This window comes from Mixophyes fleayi, chromosome 11 (assembly GCF_038048845.1).
Source record: "Mixophyes fleayi isolate aMixFle1 chromosome 11, aMixFle1.hap1, whole genome shotgun sequence".
Lineage (NCBI taxonomy): Eukaryota > Metazoa > Chordata > Amphibia > Anura > Limnodynastidae > Mixophyes > Mixophyes fleayi.
Window position 1 is genome coordinate 29,482,907 of NC_134412.1, and position 20,622 is coordinate 29,503,528.

The window sequence follows — 20,622 nt, forward strand, 5'->3', positions numbered from 1 at the left end:
GCATATATTATGTGATTTTGTTAGTGTGTTTTAAAATGAATTGTTATGCTACTTTCATTATAAGCAAGAATTAATATTATATCTGCTGTATTATAGAGGGGTTTTACTTAAATAATAACATAGTACTGAATGCGTTTTTCCATATCAAAGCAAATAAAAAACTTTTTTTTGTGCTTATCACCTGGCTGTGTACTAGTGTGTCTGGCTGTAAGTACACCTTATGCAAACCTGGCACATTGGCGCAGAAGTGGATGTATTTTGAGATATGGGCAGCACGGTATGGTTGTGAGATTGACTGCCTAACAGGGCCTTATCTGTGTGCTGTTTGCGTGGGTTTCCTCCAGGTGCTCTGGTTTCTTCCCACACTCCAAAAACATACTGGTAGGTTATTGGCTGCTGACAAAATTAATCCTAGTCTGTGTGAGTTTTTTAGGGAATTTAGACTGAGCTCCATTGGGAAAGAGACTGATGTGCGTGACAAATATTCTCTGTACAATGCTCCGGAATTGGCGGTGCTATATAAATAAATGGTGATGATGCCGATGTCTCAGCATATGGCTGTAAATACGCTATTGTTACTTTTTAGAGCTTATTTTTTGAACTCGTATCCATCCAACTCAGCCCATATGTTGCTATTGTTTGCTTTGTACTCTACTCATAATCAACACCATTGTCTTGTTTTCTACACAGTTCTATTTGCCCAATGTTTTTGTTAAATATAGAATAATTCACTTCATACAAGTGAAGAGAAGTGGAAGCAATATAAGTGATTAATAACTCAATGTGTGTGCATGTAAAGAGACTAATATAGATGGTTAAGAACATTTAGGGGCATAAGTACCATAGGGTGAAAGAAAGCACTTTGCAATGGACAATATAATTTTTAAAAACTTTTACTTTATTTTATTTATTAGTGAAACTCAAATCCCTAAACCTAAAAGGAAAACATTTTTTAATACATATGATTCCATATATGGGTCTGTTCATTCGATCTGTACAACTGCTGATGTTAAACCTTTGTCCACCTATGGGGCCTGATTAATTAAGGAATGCAAATGCTGATACATGCCGTATTTCACGTTAAATTTCTCTGCACATGCCCATAAACGGACTATACACCAGTGGACGCCAGTGTCTGCAACTCATCTCCAAGCACAAATGACATCATCACAGTCTACGATTCCATCACCGGAAAGGGTTGGGGATTGGGCGTATGCTGTCCAGTAGGGGAATGCAGCAGCCCCTAATTCATGTTTTGGTCGTCTAATGCATTTTATGTAGATTACACATTAATAACTAGAGATGGGCGGGCTCAGTTCCCAGAGAACCGAATCCGCCCGCACTTTGCCTATCCGAGTACCGAGCCGAGCAGGCTCGGTACTCTCCTTCCCCGCTCGGATTCCAAATCGAAGCCGAACGTCATCCCAACGTCGTTGGATCTCGGGGCTCGGTTCTCGCGATATTTGAAAATGATAAATACACGCCTCCACAGCAATCCATCGCCATTTGACAGAGGGAGAGAGCAGGGTGTAGTCACAGACTGATTAGAGCAGGGACAGAGAATACAATTCTGATTACAATTCTGATTACAATTGATAGAGAAGAGAGGAGAATAGAGGAGTCTTGTTTTTCAATATTTGGCACTACAAGTGCTTTGGGGTGTCCCCCATTCTTTTGCATTAATATTTCTGGCTGTCAAAAGTACTATTTGTCAGCAGATTAAAAATATAATATTTAGCACTCCAAAGTGCTTTTGGGGTGTCCCCCATTCTTTTGCATTAATATTTCTGGCTGTCAAAAGTCCTATTTGTCAGCAGATTAAAAATATAATATTTAGCACTCCCAAGTGCTTTTGGGGTGTCCCCCATTCTTTTGCATTAATTTTTGTGGCTGTCAAAAGTCATATTTGTCAGCAGTATCTAAAACAATTTGTAGCATTACAAGTGCGTTGGGCTCATAATGGATTCTAAGCAGTCCACATATGAGCAGAATCAGCAACCAGGTTCTGTCACCAGTCCTGATGGTAGTGTTCCCAGTACGTCATCTGGGAAAGGTGATGTCAAACTACAGTCTTTTGAAATCAGTAAAAAAAACACACACCAAAAAAAATGTTACTGTGTTGAAGCGCAAAAGAAGTGTAACTATTAAGTGACGATAAAAAAAAAATTGCCAACATGCCAGTTTATACACGCAGTGGCAAAGAGAGAATGAGGCCTTCACCTTTGTCTATTAGTGGCAGATCAAAATATGCTACCAAGCCTACAAGTGGTGCACAACTACTGTTACGCGTCAAAGCCGAGCTGCAAGATAACAGTAAGGCATTAGAGGATAATGTTTGCTCTGAATCAGAAATGACACCAATCCCTGTGGAGAGTCCATCCAACAGTGGGATGTCTAATCGTGAGCATTCTGTTAGTGTACCCATAAAGAGGGACCCTTTCAGCAGTTCTGCTGATGTGTGCCTGAAGAGCCCGAGTGTAGCCGGTGATACACAAATTAAGGATGCCACTTTGGAAATAGAAGAGGATGAGGGGGAGATTTGTGGAGGTGATGAGGGCGCTAATGAGGATGTTGATGAGGATGAGGTTGTTATGAAGTTGTTTGTGTCAGTCCTGCACCAGTGGCACGTGACAAGAAAAAGGCCATTGTCATGCCATGCCATAAAACCAAAAAATCCACTTCTTATGTGTGGAATTATTTCTACCCAAATCCAGACAACAACTGTATAGCCATTTGTAGTGTATGTCAAGCCACAGTCAGTTGAGGGAGGGACCTTAACCATCTTGGAACCTCGTCTATGTTACGCCATTTGACGAGATTTCATGGCAAAGTGTTGGGAAAAGCTGAAAGTTCTTCCAAAAAAATTATAAGCACTCCATCATCAGCTAGGACCCTCCGCTCACCGACATCAGGACGGCTACAAAATACACCCACCACACCATCCTCATCAATATCCTCAGTAGCGCTCGGAGTTAGTCCTGCATCCCAATTATTAAGGCTGGATGACTCCTGCACTATTATTGATTCCTCTGAAGAAAGCGTTAGTCCCACTGATGCTGCTGTTGCTGCTGCTGGGGGTGAATCGTCAGCCCAGAGGAAGGCCCAGAAAAAGAGCAGTCCTACATTTCAACAATTATCTGTGAAACAATCATTTGCTAGGGGAAGCAAATATGACAGCAGTCACCCAGTCGCCAAGCGAATCACAGACGCCACGGCTGCCATGTTAGTGTTAGATCTGCGTCCAATATCCACAATAAACGCAACTGGTTTTTCACAGTTAATTGAGGTTTTGTGTCCGCGTTACAGAATTCCATCGCGACACCATTTCTCCCGTAAAGCTATTCCACAACTATACCAAAAAGTGTGTACAAATGTAGAGATTGCGCTGAAAAATGCCATTCTGCCCACTGTCCACTTAACCACAGATATGTGGACAAGTGGAAGTGGTCAAACCAAAGACTATATGACTGTGACAGCCCACTGGGTAGGTCATTCACCTTCACCAGCAGGAACAGCAGCAGCATGTACACCACTACGTAACATTTCTCACAGGCTGGCCACTCTTTGTATCACCGGCTTCACTAACAGGCATACAGCTGACAATTTGTTACGCAAACTAAGAGATGTGATTGATACATGGCTTATGCCACTTGGACTCTCCCCAGGATATGTCATTTCTGATAACGCCAACAATATAGTGCGAGCATTACAGCTGGGTGATTTCCAGCACATTCCCTGTTTTGCTCACACCATCAACTTGGTGGTGCAGAGCTTCCTATGAAATAACCGTGAGGTGCAGGAGATGCTTTCAGTGGCCCGTAAGATTTCAGGCCATTTCAGGCATTCGGCCACAGCATGTAGGAGATTGCAGCAGCTCCAAGAGCAGTTTAACTTGCCCTGCCACCAACTTAAGCAGGAGGTGTGGTAACTAGGTGGAATTCCACCCTGTACATGCTGCAGAGGATGGAGGAACAGCGCAAAGCCATCCAAGAGTATTGCACAAGCCATGACATTGGGAAAGGAGGGGGCATGTATTTCACTTTTGCACAGTGTTGAATCCTTTCAGTGGTTTGCAAGGTGCTGAAACCATTTGAAGTTGTGACGTGTGAAGTGAGTGCAGATTCTGCTAGTTTGAGTCAAGTCATTCCTTTAATTAGACAATTGGAAAAGCAGCTTGAGAAACTGAAGGAGGAGATGAAAGCAAGCAATTCAGCAAAGTATGATGGCCTTGTTGATCAAGTACTTAATTCGCTTCACAATGATCCTCGAGTTATTAAGATCTTGAGCTCGGATCAGTACATTTTGGCCAATGTGCTTGATCCAAGGTTTAAGACCTACATTGAGTCTTTGCTTCAAAATGAACGAGATGTGAACTTTTGCAAAGAGCTATTGCTCAGCAAGTTGTCCGCTGAACTGGGCCTTGGCTTCACGATGTGTCCTCCTTCAGTTTCTCAAGCAGCTGCTGCTCGTAAAAAGTTTAATTTTCCTAAAAAAAGCAGGGAGGACGCAGAGGGCAGACCAGAACAGTTTAACATGTGGGAGTAAATGTATCATAGTCCGGTTTTTGCATCCCGCGCGAGATCGGCGAGATGACAGCTAAAATTTAAAGCGGCGCTGCCTTGTAAAGGGAAACTTGCCTTTACAAGGCAGCGCCGCTTTAAATTTTAGCTGTCATCCCGCGCGGGATGCAATAACCGGACTATGATACATTTACCCCCTGGGCTGCTTTGAAGGATTTTCCAAAAAATTTGTGACCTTGCCCATAACTCCATCCAATATGAGTATTAACATGCAAAGGATGGTGGAGGATTACTTTCAAGAGGTAATTGATATGGAAATGTCAGACAGTCCCTTTCCTTACTGGGAAGAAAAGCAGGCCATTTGGAAACCCATGTACAAACTTGCTTTGCAATACTTAAGCTGCCCACCCTCCAGTGTGTACTCTGAACGAGTGTTCAGCACAGCAGGGAACTTAGTCAGTGATCGCCGTAGAAGGTTACTTCCCAAAAATGTGGAGAAAATGATGTTTATAAAAATTAACTACATCTTCCACGAGGAAGGCCTTCACCATCCAAGACATCCAAGCACTGACTGTTCTCTAATGGCGGATTCAAGCGGCGATGAATTGATAGTCTGTGATGATGACATACACACTGATGAGGGTGAGGATGAAGCTGAAGATGATGACAATAACATCTTTTTAAAACTTTCTATGTAAGTGTAGGGTGCAATCTACCCCCAAAGAGGAAAGGGACTTGTGGCATTTCCATATCACGTACCGTCTTGAAAGGCTGCTGTTTGGGCAATTTCTCCTTAAGGGTAGGGTGTCATACACAGAGTGGCCCCAAACTGTCTTTGTCCATTTCTCTTAATATTGTACAGTCTATAACGGCTGATTTTTTTGTATTTTATACAAGTGGAGGGGAGCCTATAGAGACAGAAACCAAACTGGCTTTCTCCATTTCAATTAATATTGTACAGTCTATAACGGCTGAATTTTTTGGTATTTTATACAACTGGAGGGGGGCCTAGAGAGACAGAAACCAAACTGGCTTTCTCCATTTCAATTAATATTGTACAGTCTACAACGGCTGGATTTTTTGGTATTTTCAACAACTGGAGGGGGGCCTAGAGAGACAGAAACCAAACTGCCTTTTTCCATTTCTTTACATATTTAACTATAAGTATAGGGTGTAATATACATCCAAAGACGATGGCTGCATTGCCAATTGCCAATATTCATAGATGGAGAGGAAGACAATCTGGTTTGTGTGTAGACTTAATGAAGGCCTACCAGAAATAAAACTTTTTTGGATAATTTATTAGCTTTACAACTACATTACTTATCCAAGAAACAGGTAGAGCGCAAAATTTGGTTATTTTAGGCCCAAAACCATTGATTTTTAATCAAAATAGCAAAACAATACCAAACAAAACCAAAACCAAAACACGCAATGACGGTTTGGCAAAAACAAAACCAAAACACAACGGTAATCCAGATCCAAAACCAAAACCAAAACACGGGGGTCAGTGAGCATCTCTATTAATAACATCTTTATAAATGTCTTTCATGGAAAAAAGACAATAACATATATATGTTTTTTAATAAATGGCTCACCGTGTATGTCCCTCTACTTTCACAAATCTTTATAGTTTACCAACTTAACTAAAATAAACACACAGAGACATGTATAATGTTGGCAAAATTGGAGGTCACAGTTTATTAATTTAAATAACCTTTGGTGGCTGAGAAAGGGCACTGCGGGACAGCTACCAAGCTGATGCAACTAAATAGACGCCGTACATCCACTAACAGGGGATCTCATCCCAAAACTGCCATGCTCTAAATTGGCATCCGAGTGACTGTAACCCCTCTAAACTCACGATGCCCCCCCCCCTCACCGAGCCGGACAAGGGATCCTTCTCACCGAAGGACCAAAGAGTTACTGCTGCCTCGAAGGGGACAGTGACCTGCGGCCAAACAAACTCTAGCACCCACTAATCAGCCGCTGAACGCAGTGCCGTCCTACCAACTGTGCCTGCTCTGCGAAATTGGTTAAAACATCAACAACTACCACAGTAAACTAGGCGTGGGTGGGCGGGATTTCGTGACGAAGTGTGAAGAAAACCAGGAAGTGCTGCCTCCTATAGGAAACCAGGACCCTCCCACAACATCTATCATTGGTCGGGCCAGACTGATGTTAACCCTTAAAGGTAAGCGTTAGTTCAGTTGCAAACATTGTCGCCCTTTAAGTGCGTTCGACTAGGTGGCCTCACTTGTCATTAATGACTATATTATTAATAGGTGACATTAATAGAATTATTTATTTTTCTGTGCGTTCTGGTGGGACCTTATAGGCTACAAATGAATTCTACGTATCCGGTAGTGTATTGTGTCCGTCTCAGTACGGCAGGTGCCTGTATGCAAAGCCAACTTAGATCCATTTTCAACAAGAAACTTTTTTCAAATCTGCTTGTAGTTAAATACGGACATGTGTATGTCTGATTTACGTACATTTTGTTAAAAAAAACGCAGAATACGTTCATTTGGGGTGCCTTAATGAACCAGGCCTATGGTTCTTGCATACTCTTATAGTGCAGTCTGTGTGCAGGCATCAATGTTGCTAGAGGAAGTTTATGTTGCTTATTAAAGAACCCATGAACCTAAAATACAAGTTGACTTATATAAAATATCTACTAATACAATTTCAAAATATTTATGTGAAAGTTTCACGATCTTGTCAGAGCAGAATTCCTAACACTAGACCCACTGAAGTCAACTTCTTTTACACACCAATTTCAGAAATAGTTGATACCAGAGAACAATAGCTTGTACTCCATAGCAAATAAAATGTCAGACATCCGAAGGCATGACAATGTTTACATACCGCTCTTTTATATAAGACAAATTATATCTTATGTTTAGTGGCCCTTTAAATGAGCACCTTTTAGTATTTAGCAAAGGTATTCGCTGTTTGCCCGGTTATTTGATCAGTCACTGTGTTGCCATGCAATGTTACAATATTAGATTACATCCTTTTCAACAATAGCATGTTAAGTGTGTTACCCAAGGCTAAACAGAGTAATTAATGTCATCAGTCACCATACCAAATAAATCCTAATTGATGTACTAGATTGGATGGGGAAGGGAGGACCAATAAACCCAAAGGTCTTTGCTGGGTAATAAATACATTGCATAATATTCTCCTACAGATTTTTTTTTTTTTTCCTGCACAGTTGCTAGCCATTTCCATCTCTTACATGCGTTTAGTGAGTCCGAATTCCCAGCCGGTTTCAGATTGTGAATGGCTAATAACCTAAACTAATTTGAGAGGTCCTCGCCCCTCCCCCAAAACTGCCATCCCTTTTCACTGTACTGCCTGCCTGTGTGTGTGTATGTGTGTGTGTATAACTACAGCTGGTGCCTCCTCAGCAGGCTGCAGGGAGTAAGTGTGTGCATGTGGGTGGAGGTGGGGTGTTTAGCACAGGAGAGGCAGTGCAAGGAAGGGTTAAACTAATTGTAGCTGTCACCGAATCCCCGGATGCTGATGTAAGGAGAGAGAGAGAGAGAGAAAGAGAGAGCAACCTGCACATTGCAGAGGAGGTAGCAAAGAGAGAGAGAGAGAGAGAGAGAGAGAGAGATTACTGAAGAAAAGCCTGTAAGGAGGGGGCCAGAATACATCAGCAAAAACAGCAGCAGTAGCATCAAGATCTGATCTGCATCCAGCAGTACCCAGGGCTGCGTTCCTCCTGATGATGCTGGTACCAGGAGTGTAGCTTCCCCTTCACCCTCCCCCTTCCTCTCTCTCCCCATTCCCCCTCCCCCTTGGATGCATCAGCAAAGAGGAGCACAGATCAATTTCCCCCTTCTACCCCCCCATTAACAAAAAAAAAAAAAAAAGAAAAAAAAAAAAGAAGAAAACCCATAGTAAAAATTTACAAGGAAAAATAAATACAGGGGGAATCCTAGAAGAACAGAGACAGGAGAGAGGAGAGGAGACCTCTTCTGCACTGTATCTCTCTCCCCCTGTTCTTTTGTTCTAGCCTGGGAGAAGAGGACAGGCCTTTCCAAAAAAAAAAAAAAGGGGACAAATTCAGGAACCATGTCCAGTGGCAAGGAGGCAGGTGGCATTCACCCATACCAGCAGCAGCAACATGCCCAGTACGTTGGACCCTATAGGCTGGAGAAAACGCTTGGCAAAGGACAGACAGGTGGGCCTTATATCTTACTACTTCAGACTTATTTTTTATTTCTCTTCAATTGTAACAGTGACTGGATTTAAATTATTACATGGCATTACTGTTCTCCATGATCTGTGAAAGGAGTACCAGCTGGAGACGTGTCAGGGAGAGGGTAAGTATTTTCCGGGGGATTTACAGATGAGCAGGGATGAGGATTAATCCCAATGCTGGAAATCTAACTTGCTCCTAGATGTGGCAATTGTAGGGAAATCTCAGGTAGATAAATGGTGACAGGGTCTCTTATGTGTGTAATTTCTATAGTCAGTGCTTGTCAGGGGCAAAGGATCATCTGTAAATCCCTCAGCCTAGCTATGCAGGATTTCTCCACTGATTATGAAACATGGATTATAATGTCACCGAGTGTAACACTGTCATTTTATTTATCTTGCTAGACTTTAACGTTTATCATTTTCAATTAAATACCATAGACAGATATTTTCTAGTTCTGACCACTGCATATGCAATGCCTGGGATGCAAAGGGTCCTTCTAAATGCAAAGGTTCTCTTCAGTGATGTAAAGGTTCTGTTCTATGAGGGGATATGATGTATAATATGATGTATTATGTCATACCAGGCTTCTGTTCTGTCTCCTCTCATATGGAGGTTCTATACTGTCACCTGGGTTCTATTCTGTCATCTCAAGGTTCCGTTCTGTCATATGAGAGTTGTGTTTTGTTATAATAAACGTTCTAATCTGTGCTGTAGCTAATTTCTGAGCTGCATTGTTAATGTTTATGTGGGATCTTTACAGGGATGTAACATGCTTGCTTCATAATTAGTTATGACATTCACCCCATATGTGTAGGTTACAGCTGCTGCCATAACTGTTTAAAATGACTGTCTTATACTGCAAATCAGACTTTTTTTTATCAACCCCTCTCCAGTAAGTCTTTAAATCAGTGTGCAGATTACATAAAGCCATTTATTTAATGTAATAGGTGTCTGGCTTTTTCAGATTTTGTTTAATGAGACAGTTTTATGGTAGACCTTGTTTTGCCTTCCAGGATTATGTAGGGTTATGTCTTACATTTGTGTAAATAATTTATTAGCTCCTTTGCTGTAGTATAGATGTATATATATGGGATTCTGCTCTGGGGAACTGCATTATAATGTACAGCAGTGTGTTGCTCTGGGGACCTGCAGTATATAGAAGTTCCTCTGCAGTACAGAGCTCATTATATTATTTTCTGATGTAATGATCACATATGATAAAGAGCTATCTTTGACATATATAGTGCCTTGGCTTAAGCCTCCAGCTATGCTGACATCTCATATAATTTCCAATCATCAACACATCAGCACCTCAATAGAACACTCCCCTTTAGCCCAACGACAAGGTTTCTCGTTACAGAGGGTCCTCCATTCTCTGGGGGCTGGAGGGGAATGGAATTACACTTTTTGTTAGTGGCAGGAACAGAGAGATACCTTTTTATGTATGATGTGCATGATATCTTTGCTAAATAATTAGTGACCAAATAAAAGACGACCTCCCACACTAAAATTTGCCTATGTTTTAGAAATCCCCCTGGGAATGAACACCTTGCAGAGGCTGCAGTTTTGTGTATTGTTGTTGAATGAGGTAGTGTATTTTCTGGGAAGTGCGTTGTACTAGTCAAGGAATGGTTGGGATAGGTGTTTATTGAACTGAGTGTCTTTCTACTCTATCCCAACACTCACTTGCTAGGTGAAGCGGTCCAGGCGAGACTCACTCTTAAGAAGTGAGCTGTGAGGACACAGTGACTAGTGGAATAAGGTTACCTTGCAATACAACCACGTGAACACTGCAGAGGTCACCCTGTTTCTGGGATAACTAGTTGTCGTGACCTCTATAGATACCATTTTTCATCATATAGACACATAATAAGATATAACTCACCCAAAGTACAGACTTCAATAATCACAGGTCACATGATGTACAGGCATCTGGAAAGTGACAACCTTATGTTACCTTATGAAGAGACTCTCAGACTGAGATGACACGAGGTCACTACACTGTATATCCTGAAATCAGTACTTGTGCAGGCCTGTTTTAATAGGCACGGAAGTCAAACATTTTACTTCAGTTTGCTGCTGGAAATGTAGTACTTGCTGTCTATGGGGATATAGGACATTATACCTCCAGTATCACATAACCTCTGGATATGATTATCACACTCACTTCAGTGAAATAAGTGTAGGACTCTAATAGGAACATTTAAGGTCTGCAACAAGGAAAGCATCACTCTTTGTATAGGCTATAGTTATGGGTTATCTAGATCAGTGTTGGCTAACCTGTGACACTCCAGGTGCTGTGAAACTACAAGTCCCAGCATGCTTTGCCAATATATAGCAGCTTATTGTTGGAAGGGTATGCTGGGTCTTGTAGTTTCACAACACCTGGAGTGTCACAGGTTAGACAACACTGATCTAGATGCTACCACATAGAAAGTCCATTAAGAAAGGCTATCTACAATTCATATAATGTACAGACTTAAATATGTTATAATTATTAGATTATAAAATGCTACATGTCCCAACGCGCGATACACAGTTTGTTTAACAGGACATATCATCTATGCAACCCTGTATACAAAGTTTTTCAGGAATAGTCTATATGTGCTGTTGAGCTTACAATCTATTTTCCATACCTGTGATACAATAAGACAAAGTCATCTGTACTGTCTGTCTCACGTCTGTTTCATAACTAATCTTGACCACTATGATCTAAATGCATAATTAGAGTGCGCCTAAGCCAGCTGCCCACCTTCTTACCCCTGCCCCACACCTGTATCATCCGATTCATAAGTACTCTGCCCTTATCTTCCTCCAGGCATAATTTGAGTGGCTCCAAGATGGCTACATGAGTCATTTAATATGTCTGTGTGTGTATATATATATATATATATTCCTTGCAAGTGTTGTTGTTGTTGTTGTTGTTGTTGTTATTATTATTATTATTATTATTATTATTATTATTATTATTACTACTACTACTATTATTATTACTATTATTATTACTATTATTATTATTATTATTATTATTATTAATAAAGGGACTTGTCCAAACTGCAGATATTGGAAGTCAAGCTGGATTTCTGGGAGATCTCAGTGCCTTTATTGCACAGAAGGGGCACTTAACCAGAAGCCAGGTATTAGACAGAAGAGGTAGATAATGAAAACTTGTAGATCTCAGGCTTGGGTCCATGAGAGGTCAACCCCTCATTTGAAGAATGAAAATATCCTCTTTCAACTGCGAGATGACCTTCTGTCAAACATAGACAGTGCTGCTTTTCTGCTTAACTCTACCTCTATTAGTGGAAGACTTGTATCGGAATCCAGACCTATGGAGATATAGATACAAATCTCTAGAAACCTCAGAGGGAAGGTCACTTAAAGGAACTCAATTTAGTACAATCTTTTACCCAGGTTAATTATGCCAAATTAGTGTTGGACAGGGTGATACATTTTTCCGTGACCATGATAAGTAGAAATCAGATTGTCTAATAAGTACTTAGAATCACTTATTATGCTTTTTACGATTTAGCTTTGCAATATATGTGATACTGATATGAATAATCTTCAAATATTGCTTTCATAAGGTGGAATAATCTATGGGGCAGATTCAATTGGCCGCGTTACTGTCAAAAGTACCACAGCCGGGACACCATTACCGTTAATACGGTAATTTTAACCCAGATTTCTGCTCGCGGCCCTCAGAGTTGCAAGCAGAAATCAGAGTTAACCATTACGGTACTAACGGTAATAATGCGCACTATTACAGTACTAACGGTAGTGGTGCCCCGACAACGTTACTTTTGACAGTAACGCAGCCAATTGAATCTGCCCCTAAAATTGATACTCCTATACGTAGCCACCCTGAGTCTTGTGGTGTGAGTTTGGCATAACTTCTATCTGTATAGATACATGTTTTGCTGACAACATTGTATCATGTTCTAGTAAAAACAAACAAAAAAATAATATGTTAGACTGACTTTATTAATTTTACACAGTATTATATACATTGTGATTGCACTGATATTATTATTTTCTGCAAATCACCACAAAGATAGATAGATAGTAATTCTGACTTTTTGACATGAAAATAAATTATTTGATATGACACTAATATACAAATTTGAAAATGTTAAGTAGATCCACATTCACAATCCTCTGTTGTCGTACTGTTGTAGTGTACTGTTTCTATTTTTCGCACTCACTTATAACAGGAAATGTGGTTATATTATTGATGAAGCAAAAAAGCAAAGACAAATCCCTAGGGTTCTACATTAGCTCCATAGGTGGAGACTGGTGACCTCTATAGGGTCTCCTGTCCTTGTGATCCTATGCTTTATGTGGTCCATATCGTATGTCACTGGACTCTGGTCTCTGACAACAAACCCTGCCCTCTGATGCTCTGTGTTATAAGGCATATTGACACCCAGTACATAAAAGTGGAAACCAGTTATAAATTTTGCACTTGATTATAAAAACTCTTCTGAAGGTGCGCATGTATGCTGACAGCTGTGTGTATGGACCCAATCAGAGCCTGACTAAGACCCATGGGTCCATAGGCAATATACCCCTCCCCCCATACACACACACACACACACACACATATATATGGCAACAATCTGTTCTTTCTCTCTCTCTCTCTCTCTCTCTCTCTCTCTCTCTCTCTCTCTCTCTCTCATATATATATATATATATATATATATATATATATATATATATATATATTATACATGTATGTATAGATATGCATACATATATACTATAACACTATATTCATATATATGTTACAACTACTTACCTCTGCTTACCTCTCTCTCTCTATATATTAATGTTGCCGTTGGTACTTGTTAATTATACAGGCACCAGTGTAGAAACTCCCGGTTTTAAAGCAGTTATGAAGCGGCAATGGGCAGACCCGCCACCTGTATAATGTAATCCAGGTGGCGGGTCATCGTCATCATCATCATCATCAACTATTTATATAGCGCTACTAATTCCGCAGCGCTGTACAGAGAACTCACATCAGTCCCTGCCCCATTGGAGCTTACAGTCTAAATTCCCTAACACACACACACACACACACACAGACAGACAGACAGAGATTAGGGTCAACTTGATAGCAGCCAATTAACCTACTAGTATGTTTTTGGAATGTGGGAGAAAACCGGAGCACCCAGAGGAAACCCACGCAAATACGGGGAGAACATACATACCACACAGATAAGGCCATGGTCGGGAATCGAACTCATGAACCTCATTGCCACTTTAAAACCGGCATTTTCTATGTGTCCATTAGAAGTGACATAAAAACCGCCTTTTACATGCGGCGCTCATTAAGCCTGTCGAAAATAGTGCCAGTCTGTTAGATGGTAAGTATACATTTTGTGGTTGTCGCTGTTATAGTGTTTGCTATATTAACGTCAGTGTTAGCTGTGTCGACTTATAAAGAGCAGAGAAAACCAACCACACCCCTGATGCCAAATTGTTGCCTAGCCTTGATGAGAGCGCTCTGGTCTCAGCACCATCCAGTGTACAGCGCAGAGGAGAGTGGTAGAGAACGAATGAAGAGGAGAATGAATGGGAAGAAAAGGATGGGACGGTGAGGGGAAGGACAGGATCTTTAATCCGTGGTGCAGTGCTTTGGTGGCCGGTGTCGGGAGTGGCTTAGGTGGCTAATCCGGCCCTGGACACAATATAACTGCCAATCCTCTGGCCCTCAGATGTGACTGAGGGCCATATGTGGTCTTAGTCCAATTACACTAATTATACTTAATACAATCTGGCCTCTCATCTGGAGAGACAATAAAACAGTCAGTGCTTGGGCCAATCAGACGAATCAGCCCTATAAGGGCACTTTATGCACCTGAAAAGTTAACTGTAGTTGAATGAAACATTCTGTCTGTAAAACACATTTTTGTTCCATAAGAACTGAAGAATGTTACCATTCTAATAATGATCACAGTGGTCTTGACCCATTGGAAAACTGCAAATGAGTGTTTGCAAATTATAGTTTTATTGTACTATAACATTTTAATATTATCACAATACAATTGTTTGCGGTACTATTAAAATGTTCCGATTCAGATTCCCAAGTATGTTCATTTTCCCGTCTGTGTCACAATCTATCACAATGCAGCATTCTGATCATGTTTTTTTAAATTGCACTACAGAGCACCTGTAAAAATAACACAATCCGAGCTTCAATAGCATAAATGCTGCACTTGTCAGTCCTGGCCACCTTCTGTGTACAAATAATGTGGCAAAGCTGATTGAACCACAGGGTGCAATATTCAGGGTAATTTGGAGGAAAATTGATGCGGAGAGCATTGTCTCTCATCTTGCGTCTCCTACCATGTTTCATTGTATTTCTCTAACTCTGCTTGACGCTGAAAATTTAAGGCGATGTTGGGGAGGAAATATATTGTAATCGTATACATGACAAATGCTTGCATTGATGCAGACCATCACGGAGAGTGACATAGGCACAGTGACACATACTGATATGTTGGAAGTTACTTTGTGGACCAAAAATAGGCACAATTACATCTAAAGACTCACTGTGCACTTAAGTCTATTTTGGAGCCTATACAATTCCAAGTTCCCATTCCAGGGGGTAAATGTATGAAGCTGCGAGTTTCTGGCGACTTTGAAAAGTGGAGATGTTGCCTATAGCAACCAATCAGTTTCTAGCTATCCTTTTGTAGAATGTTCTAAATACATGACAGCTAGAATCTGATTGGTTGCTATAGGCAACATCTCCACTTTTCAAACCCGCTAGAAACTCGCAGCTTGATACATTTACCTCCAGATTTTCAAGGTTCCGTTGTGCAGACACTAAAATAACTGCCTGCTAAGTACCTCTTTCAAAAAGAGCAAAACAGCCCCATTTCTGGGCAGGCATGATTGAATTTCTGTATAGCGGCAGTTCTGGACGTGCTGTAGTGTGCGCTGGTTGATTGGAGCTGTTGGGAGGAGTATATTACTTGCACAAGAACCTCTGCTGGTTAATAGGCTGCTCCAATGCAATCATTGCATTTCCCTGGTGACATCTAATGATAGTCTTCTCCGGCTTTGGTAAGTAGGGGGAAGCCCTAAATATGGCGGAGACTCCCATTTTCGGAGATAGGGCGTTTGCCCTGTAATAAATAAACTCCTTAGTCACAAAGCAATATGAAAAATCTTTAGTACTGTCGACTCATACTAGTTCACTTTTTATGATGGTCCTGATTTATTAAGGAAAGTAAAGCAAAAAAAAAAAATGAGTAACTTTGCACCTTGGCAAAACTATGTTGCATTGGAGGGGGAGGCAAATTTAAAATGTGATGGCAGATTTATAGGTAGGGTGTGTCCTAGATCAACTTTAAACTTCAGTAAAAATAAAGCTATCAAGTATTTGTGTGCTACATAAACAACAGCCAGTATTTATTTTATGTGCAAAATAATAAACTAATTTGCACCCCTTGTACTGTAACATGGTTTTGTCCAGGAGAAAATTTACTCATTTTTTTGTCTTACTTTCCTCAATGGATCAGGCTCTCTGTGTTTCTCTTATGGACGTACTTACTGGTTTATTTATGACCAGATGGTGCTGCACATTTGAGTAAGAAAGACGTTTTCCCTTGTTGTGCCTTCAGGATTGTTTATGGACCCTTTTTACTGGTTTCACGCTGTTGAAAAAGGATTTGTACAGCAGAAAGAGCAATTTTTTTGCTCTGTGTGATTGCGGTGTAATATGCATAATGATATGATGCCCCTTATGTGCTGGTAAGGGTGACTAAATTGCTAAAATGAGATTTTGCTATACACGTAACATATTAAAATTACATTTCTCTATAACCTCCTTCAGACTCGCAAGCCCACAGAACCATAGTTAAGTCAAACAATGGGCCATGCAAATTACACAAACAATTGTGTTGTAACTGTATATGTTCTTTTATTTTTGCTCCTTTCTGTGGAGCAATGAGACAATAATTTATTTTTGGTCAAACAGGCAGCATATGTTATCCAAATCTAGAAGTGGGATAGTTGCCGATTGTTAGATTCTCCCCTCCGGAGTCTGATCAAGTGGCAATGTGGGATGTATATGTGCCAGCACGGTGGCCTAGTGGTTAGCACTTCTGCCTCACAGCACTGGGGTCATGAGTTCGATTCCTGACCATGGCCTTATCTGTGAGGAGTTTGTATGTTCTCCCCGCGTTTGCGTGGGTTTCCTCCGGGTGCTCCGGTTTCCTCTCCCACTCCAAAAACATACTAGTAGGTTAATTAGCTACTATTAAATTGCCCTTAGTCTCTCTCGGTCTGTGTGTGTGTATATGTTAGAGGATTTAGACTGTAAGCTCCAATGGGGCAGGGACTGATGTGACTGAGTTCTCTGTACAGCGCCGCGGAATTAGTGGCGCTATATAAATAGATGATGATGATTACTGTATGCGATGGGGTTCAAAGCAATGCAACTTGCTACAATTCGCATCATGGAGGCCCCATCCCACCCACTTTGGGACAGTAGTAAGCATGAATGGGAAGTTAAATAAAAAAATCAAGTGAGGCAGTTTGAATTGTTCCCTTTTCAATGTTATTTCATAGACACATGTCCTCAAATGGATTCCCAAACCCCATGCAATTTTACATAGGGATCTTTGAGAGTCTCTGTATATTTGGGCTTTAACAGTCAATGGAAAACAAAAAATATATTGCATCTAGTGTACATGATACATTTTCTACTTTATCGTAATGTCGTTGTGTATGGACTCTCGGTAGTCAAGCTCACTGTTGCCTATTCTGGTCAACAGACCCCAGCTCTTCCAAAGTCTATGATGATTTGAAGTGTGAAATGATTGATTACAAAATAAAATAATTTACTTGTAAGGTGCAAATGCCCCCCCGCTCTGCCCCGCAGCCCAGCCTGCCTCTGATCTTGACTGGTCACTTTAGATTCTGTTTTCCTTAACATCTATGAAATTATACTCATACACCCAGGGCCGGATTTACCATTAGGCAACCTAGGCAATTGCCTAGGGCCCAGCGGTCCCCAGAGAGCCCTCCCAGGGCCGGCGGTGAGACCAACCTTTAAAAATGGGCCGCTACTTATGGGCCAGTGCTATGTGCTTGCCCACCTGGGCTAAAGTATGCCAGCCAGCCCCTGAATAGGGCTATATGTTATGCTAAAAAACTATAGTGCTATGGATTTTTTTAGGGAGGGGGCCCCAAACTAGTATCTTGCCTAGGGCCCCATGAGGTCTAAATCCGTCTCTGCATACACCCATACATTTAGGTCCGCGTTTCAGCAAAGCACTTTGTTAAAAGTTTTTGTGAGCTGTGACTAAGCTTACAATGGGGTAATATGAATAAATTGAATAGCATAAAAATCCACTATAAGCTCTTGCAGACATAAATACAGTTTTAATAATAATTTCTAAAGTAACAAGTTTGTACGGCTGTTCGACCCATATTGTTAGGGATGTTACACGAGCTGAAAAATGCTGTGTTTTTCTGCTAAAGAAATGCAGCGTGACAGGAATCAGGAACGTACGTAGAACTTAATAGGCAAGTAACTGTAAAGATTAAACACTGCATTCATTTTTAAATGAAAATCTCTGGCATTTTGAAGTTTGTGTATTAACACTCTGTAACTAATCACAAACACAAAGCAATAGCAACATAATATCAAAAAATCAACCATGAGTAAAATACATAAAGCCTACAGGAATAAGCTGGTCATGACCACAGCAGGGAGGCTATCATAGAAAACATAGAATTTTACGGCAGATAAGAACCCATCAAGCCTATGGTAACCGCAAACCCTATTTGATCCTTAGTTCTTTGTAAGGATATACTTATGTTGATCCAATTTGCTCTACTGTATTAGCCACTACCACCTCTGATGGGAGCAGGGGCGGATCTAGAAAAATGCTGTACCCGGGGCGATTTGGGGGGGGGGGGGGCGATTTAGGCCCCGCCCCTTTCTAACATCTTAGGCTGCCGACGGCTGCACACTATGTGCAGGTCCGTCCAGCCGTGACAGGCAGGGACAGTGTGCTGCCCGGCTGCTCTGATTGTGTTTTAAACACAATCAGAGCAGCCGGGCAGCACACTGTCCCTGCCTGTCACGGCTGGACGGACCTGCACATACTGTGCAGCCGTCGGCAGAAAGTGTCTGCTAGGGGGGGCGATCGCCCCGATCGCCCCCCCCCCCTGGATCCGCCACTGGATGGGAGGCTATTCCACTTATCCACTACCCTTACCATGAAATAATGTTTTCTCAAATTTCCTCTGAATACGTCATGGGTCCTCCTGCTGGAGGAAGTGTCGCTGGGTCAGGAGGAGGAACTGCCGAAATTGGGAAAGGGGAGGGAGAGTTAACAGGGGCGTAAGCTGCATCATGTCTGCTGGCCATATAGAAGCAGAAGGTGCGCTCACCTTTCCTTCTATCCAACAGATCATGTGGAGGTAACTGCACCAATCCCACTAAGAGTCAGGAGGGAGGTAGAGGTTATAACGTTTAAAACTGCACAAACATGTTTGTATTGTACAATGGTCCGTGGACTCTGTAGTATGTTTATTTAAAGAAAAGAGGAATGGGATATATCTATGACAATATTTAAGTAGTCTAAAAAAAAGGAAAGTTATGAAAAGAAAAATAATATATATGTATGAAAAATGAAAGAATGGAAATATCATATTTTGAAATCGTTGAAATTGATGTTTGTTACAGCCCATGTTGCAGTAAAGGGTGGGAGGCTTATTGGTTGTCCCTGGAAGGAGGTGGGATGGGACAGCTATTTTTGAGAAGAGAGATGTGACCTGCCCTGGAATGGTGGCCATGAAAGGCTTGCGTTCCACAGAATGGGTTATAAAACTTCAATTATGGCTGTCACTGGAATAGAGCAATCAGGTGGCCAGTTCGATGGGCACAGCATACATGACCCCTGGAATTTCGTTGGTGGGCATGGTATCTGTGGACCATTGGTTGGCTGGTACACGCTCATCCTCTTAAGATTAAGGTTGGAAATGAAGTGAAGACTGGACCCATATTCTCTCCACTACTTGGGGTTGTGTCTTTTAGTCTGTTATTTGGATGTTGTTATTATGAGAATTTTAGGGACAGAGGGGCAAATAACTGCTCTATCTAAGCTCCTGAAATAGAGAAGAGAGAGAAATAAAAGGAATTAAAGAAATATAGAATATGAGAATGGGGGAGCATGTCAGCAGGAAATAGTTTAAAGGCAAACTAAAATGTTTATTATTATTATTATTATTATTATTATATATATATAATATATATATATTATTAATATTTATTTATATAGCACCAGCATACTCCGTAGTGCTTTATAATTAGAGGATATATACAGTAATAAAACAGAGCTGGGTAATAATAACAGACAGATAAAGTGCTAAGATGGACATATAGGGAAATAGGAGTTTGATACATGAGGTTTATTGAGGTTAAGTGCCACTTATTGCATATTGGTGCTGCCAGATAGCAATGGGAAAAACTGCGAGAAAAAATGGAGAATAAAGTTTGTTCAAACTGTGCAGTGTTGTTGTACTCGGTTTGTCCAGGGAGGTTAAAATGATGGTTTGGGAATTTAATAAAGTTGGCTAAAGAGATTAGTTTTTAATGAATGTTTGAAGTTTGGAGGCTAAGGGAAAGTCTTGTTGTACGAGGGAGGGAATTCCACAGAGTAGGTGCAGCCTGAAAAGTCTTGTAATCAGGAATAGGAGCAGGTAATGATTGTGGAGCAGGGGCACAGAGAGGAGGGGTGAATATTTTGGGAAGTGATGTATCTTGGTGCAGGTTTGTTAATGGCTCTTTATGTTAGTAGAATTATTTTATATTTGATTTGATAAAATACAGGCAACCAGTGTAGAGACAGAGAGAACGGAGCA

At 41.0% G+C, this 20,622-nt stretch overlaps 1 protein-coding gene across 4 annotated transcripts in view; it reads left to right on the forward strand.

Annotated features, from left to right (window-relative positions):
* Positions 1 to 7,891: 7,891 nt before the first annotated feature.
* LOC142107342 (serine/threonine-protein kinase BRSK2-like) overlaps positions 7,892 to 20,622 on the forward strand; it is a 210,361-nt gene continuing 197,630 nt past the window's right edge. For 2 of the 4 annotated variants that reach the window (XM_075190721.1, XM_075190722.1), the window contains exon 1: positions 7,892 to 8,712. In XM_075190721.1, coding sequence (XP_075046822.1) covers positions 8,604 to 8,712 — 109 coding nt within the window. In that variant the 5' untranslated portion in view covers positions 7,892 to 8,603. The remainder of the gene's footprint in view (positions 8,713 to 20,622) is intronic. The other 2 variants (XM_075190724.1, XM_075190725.1) reach the window with 1 other exon arrangement.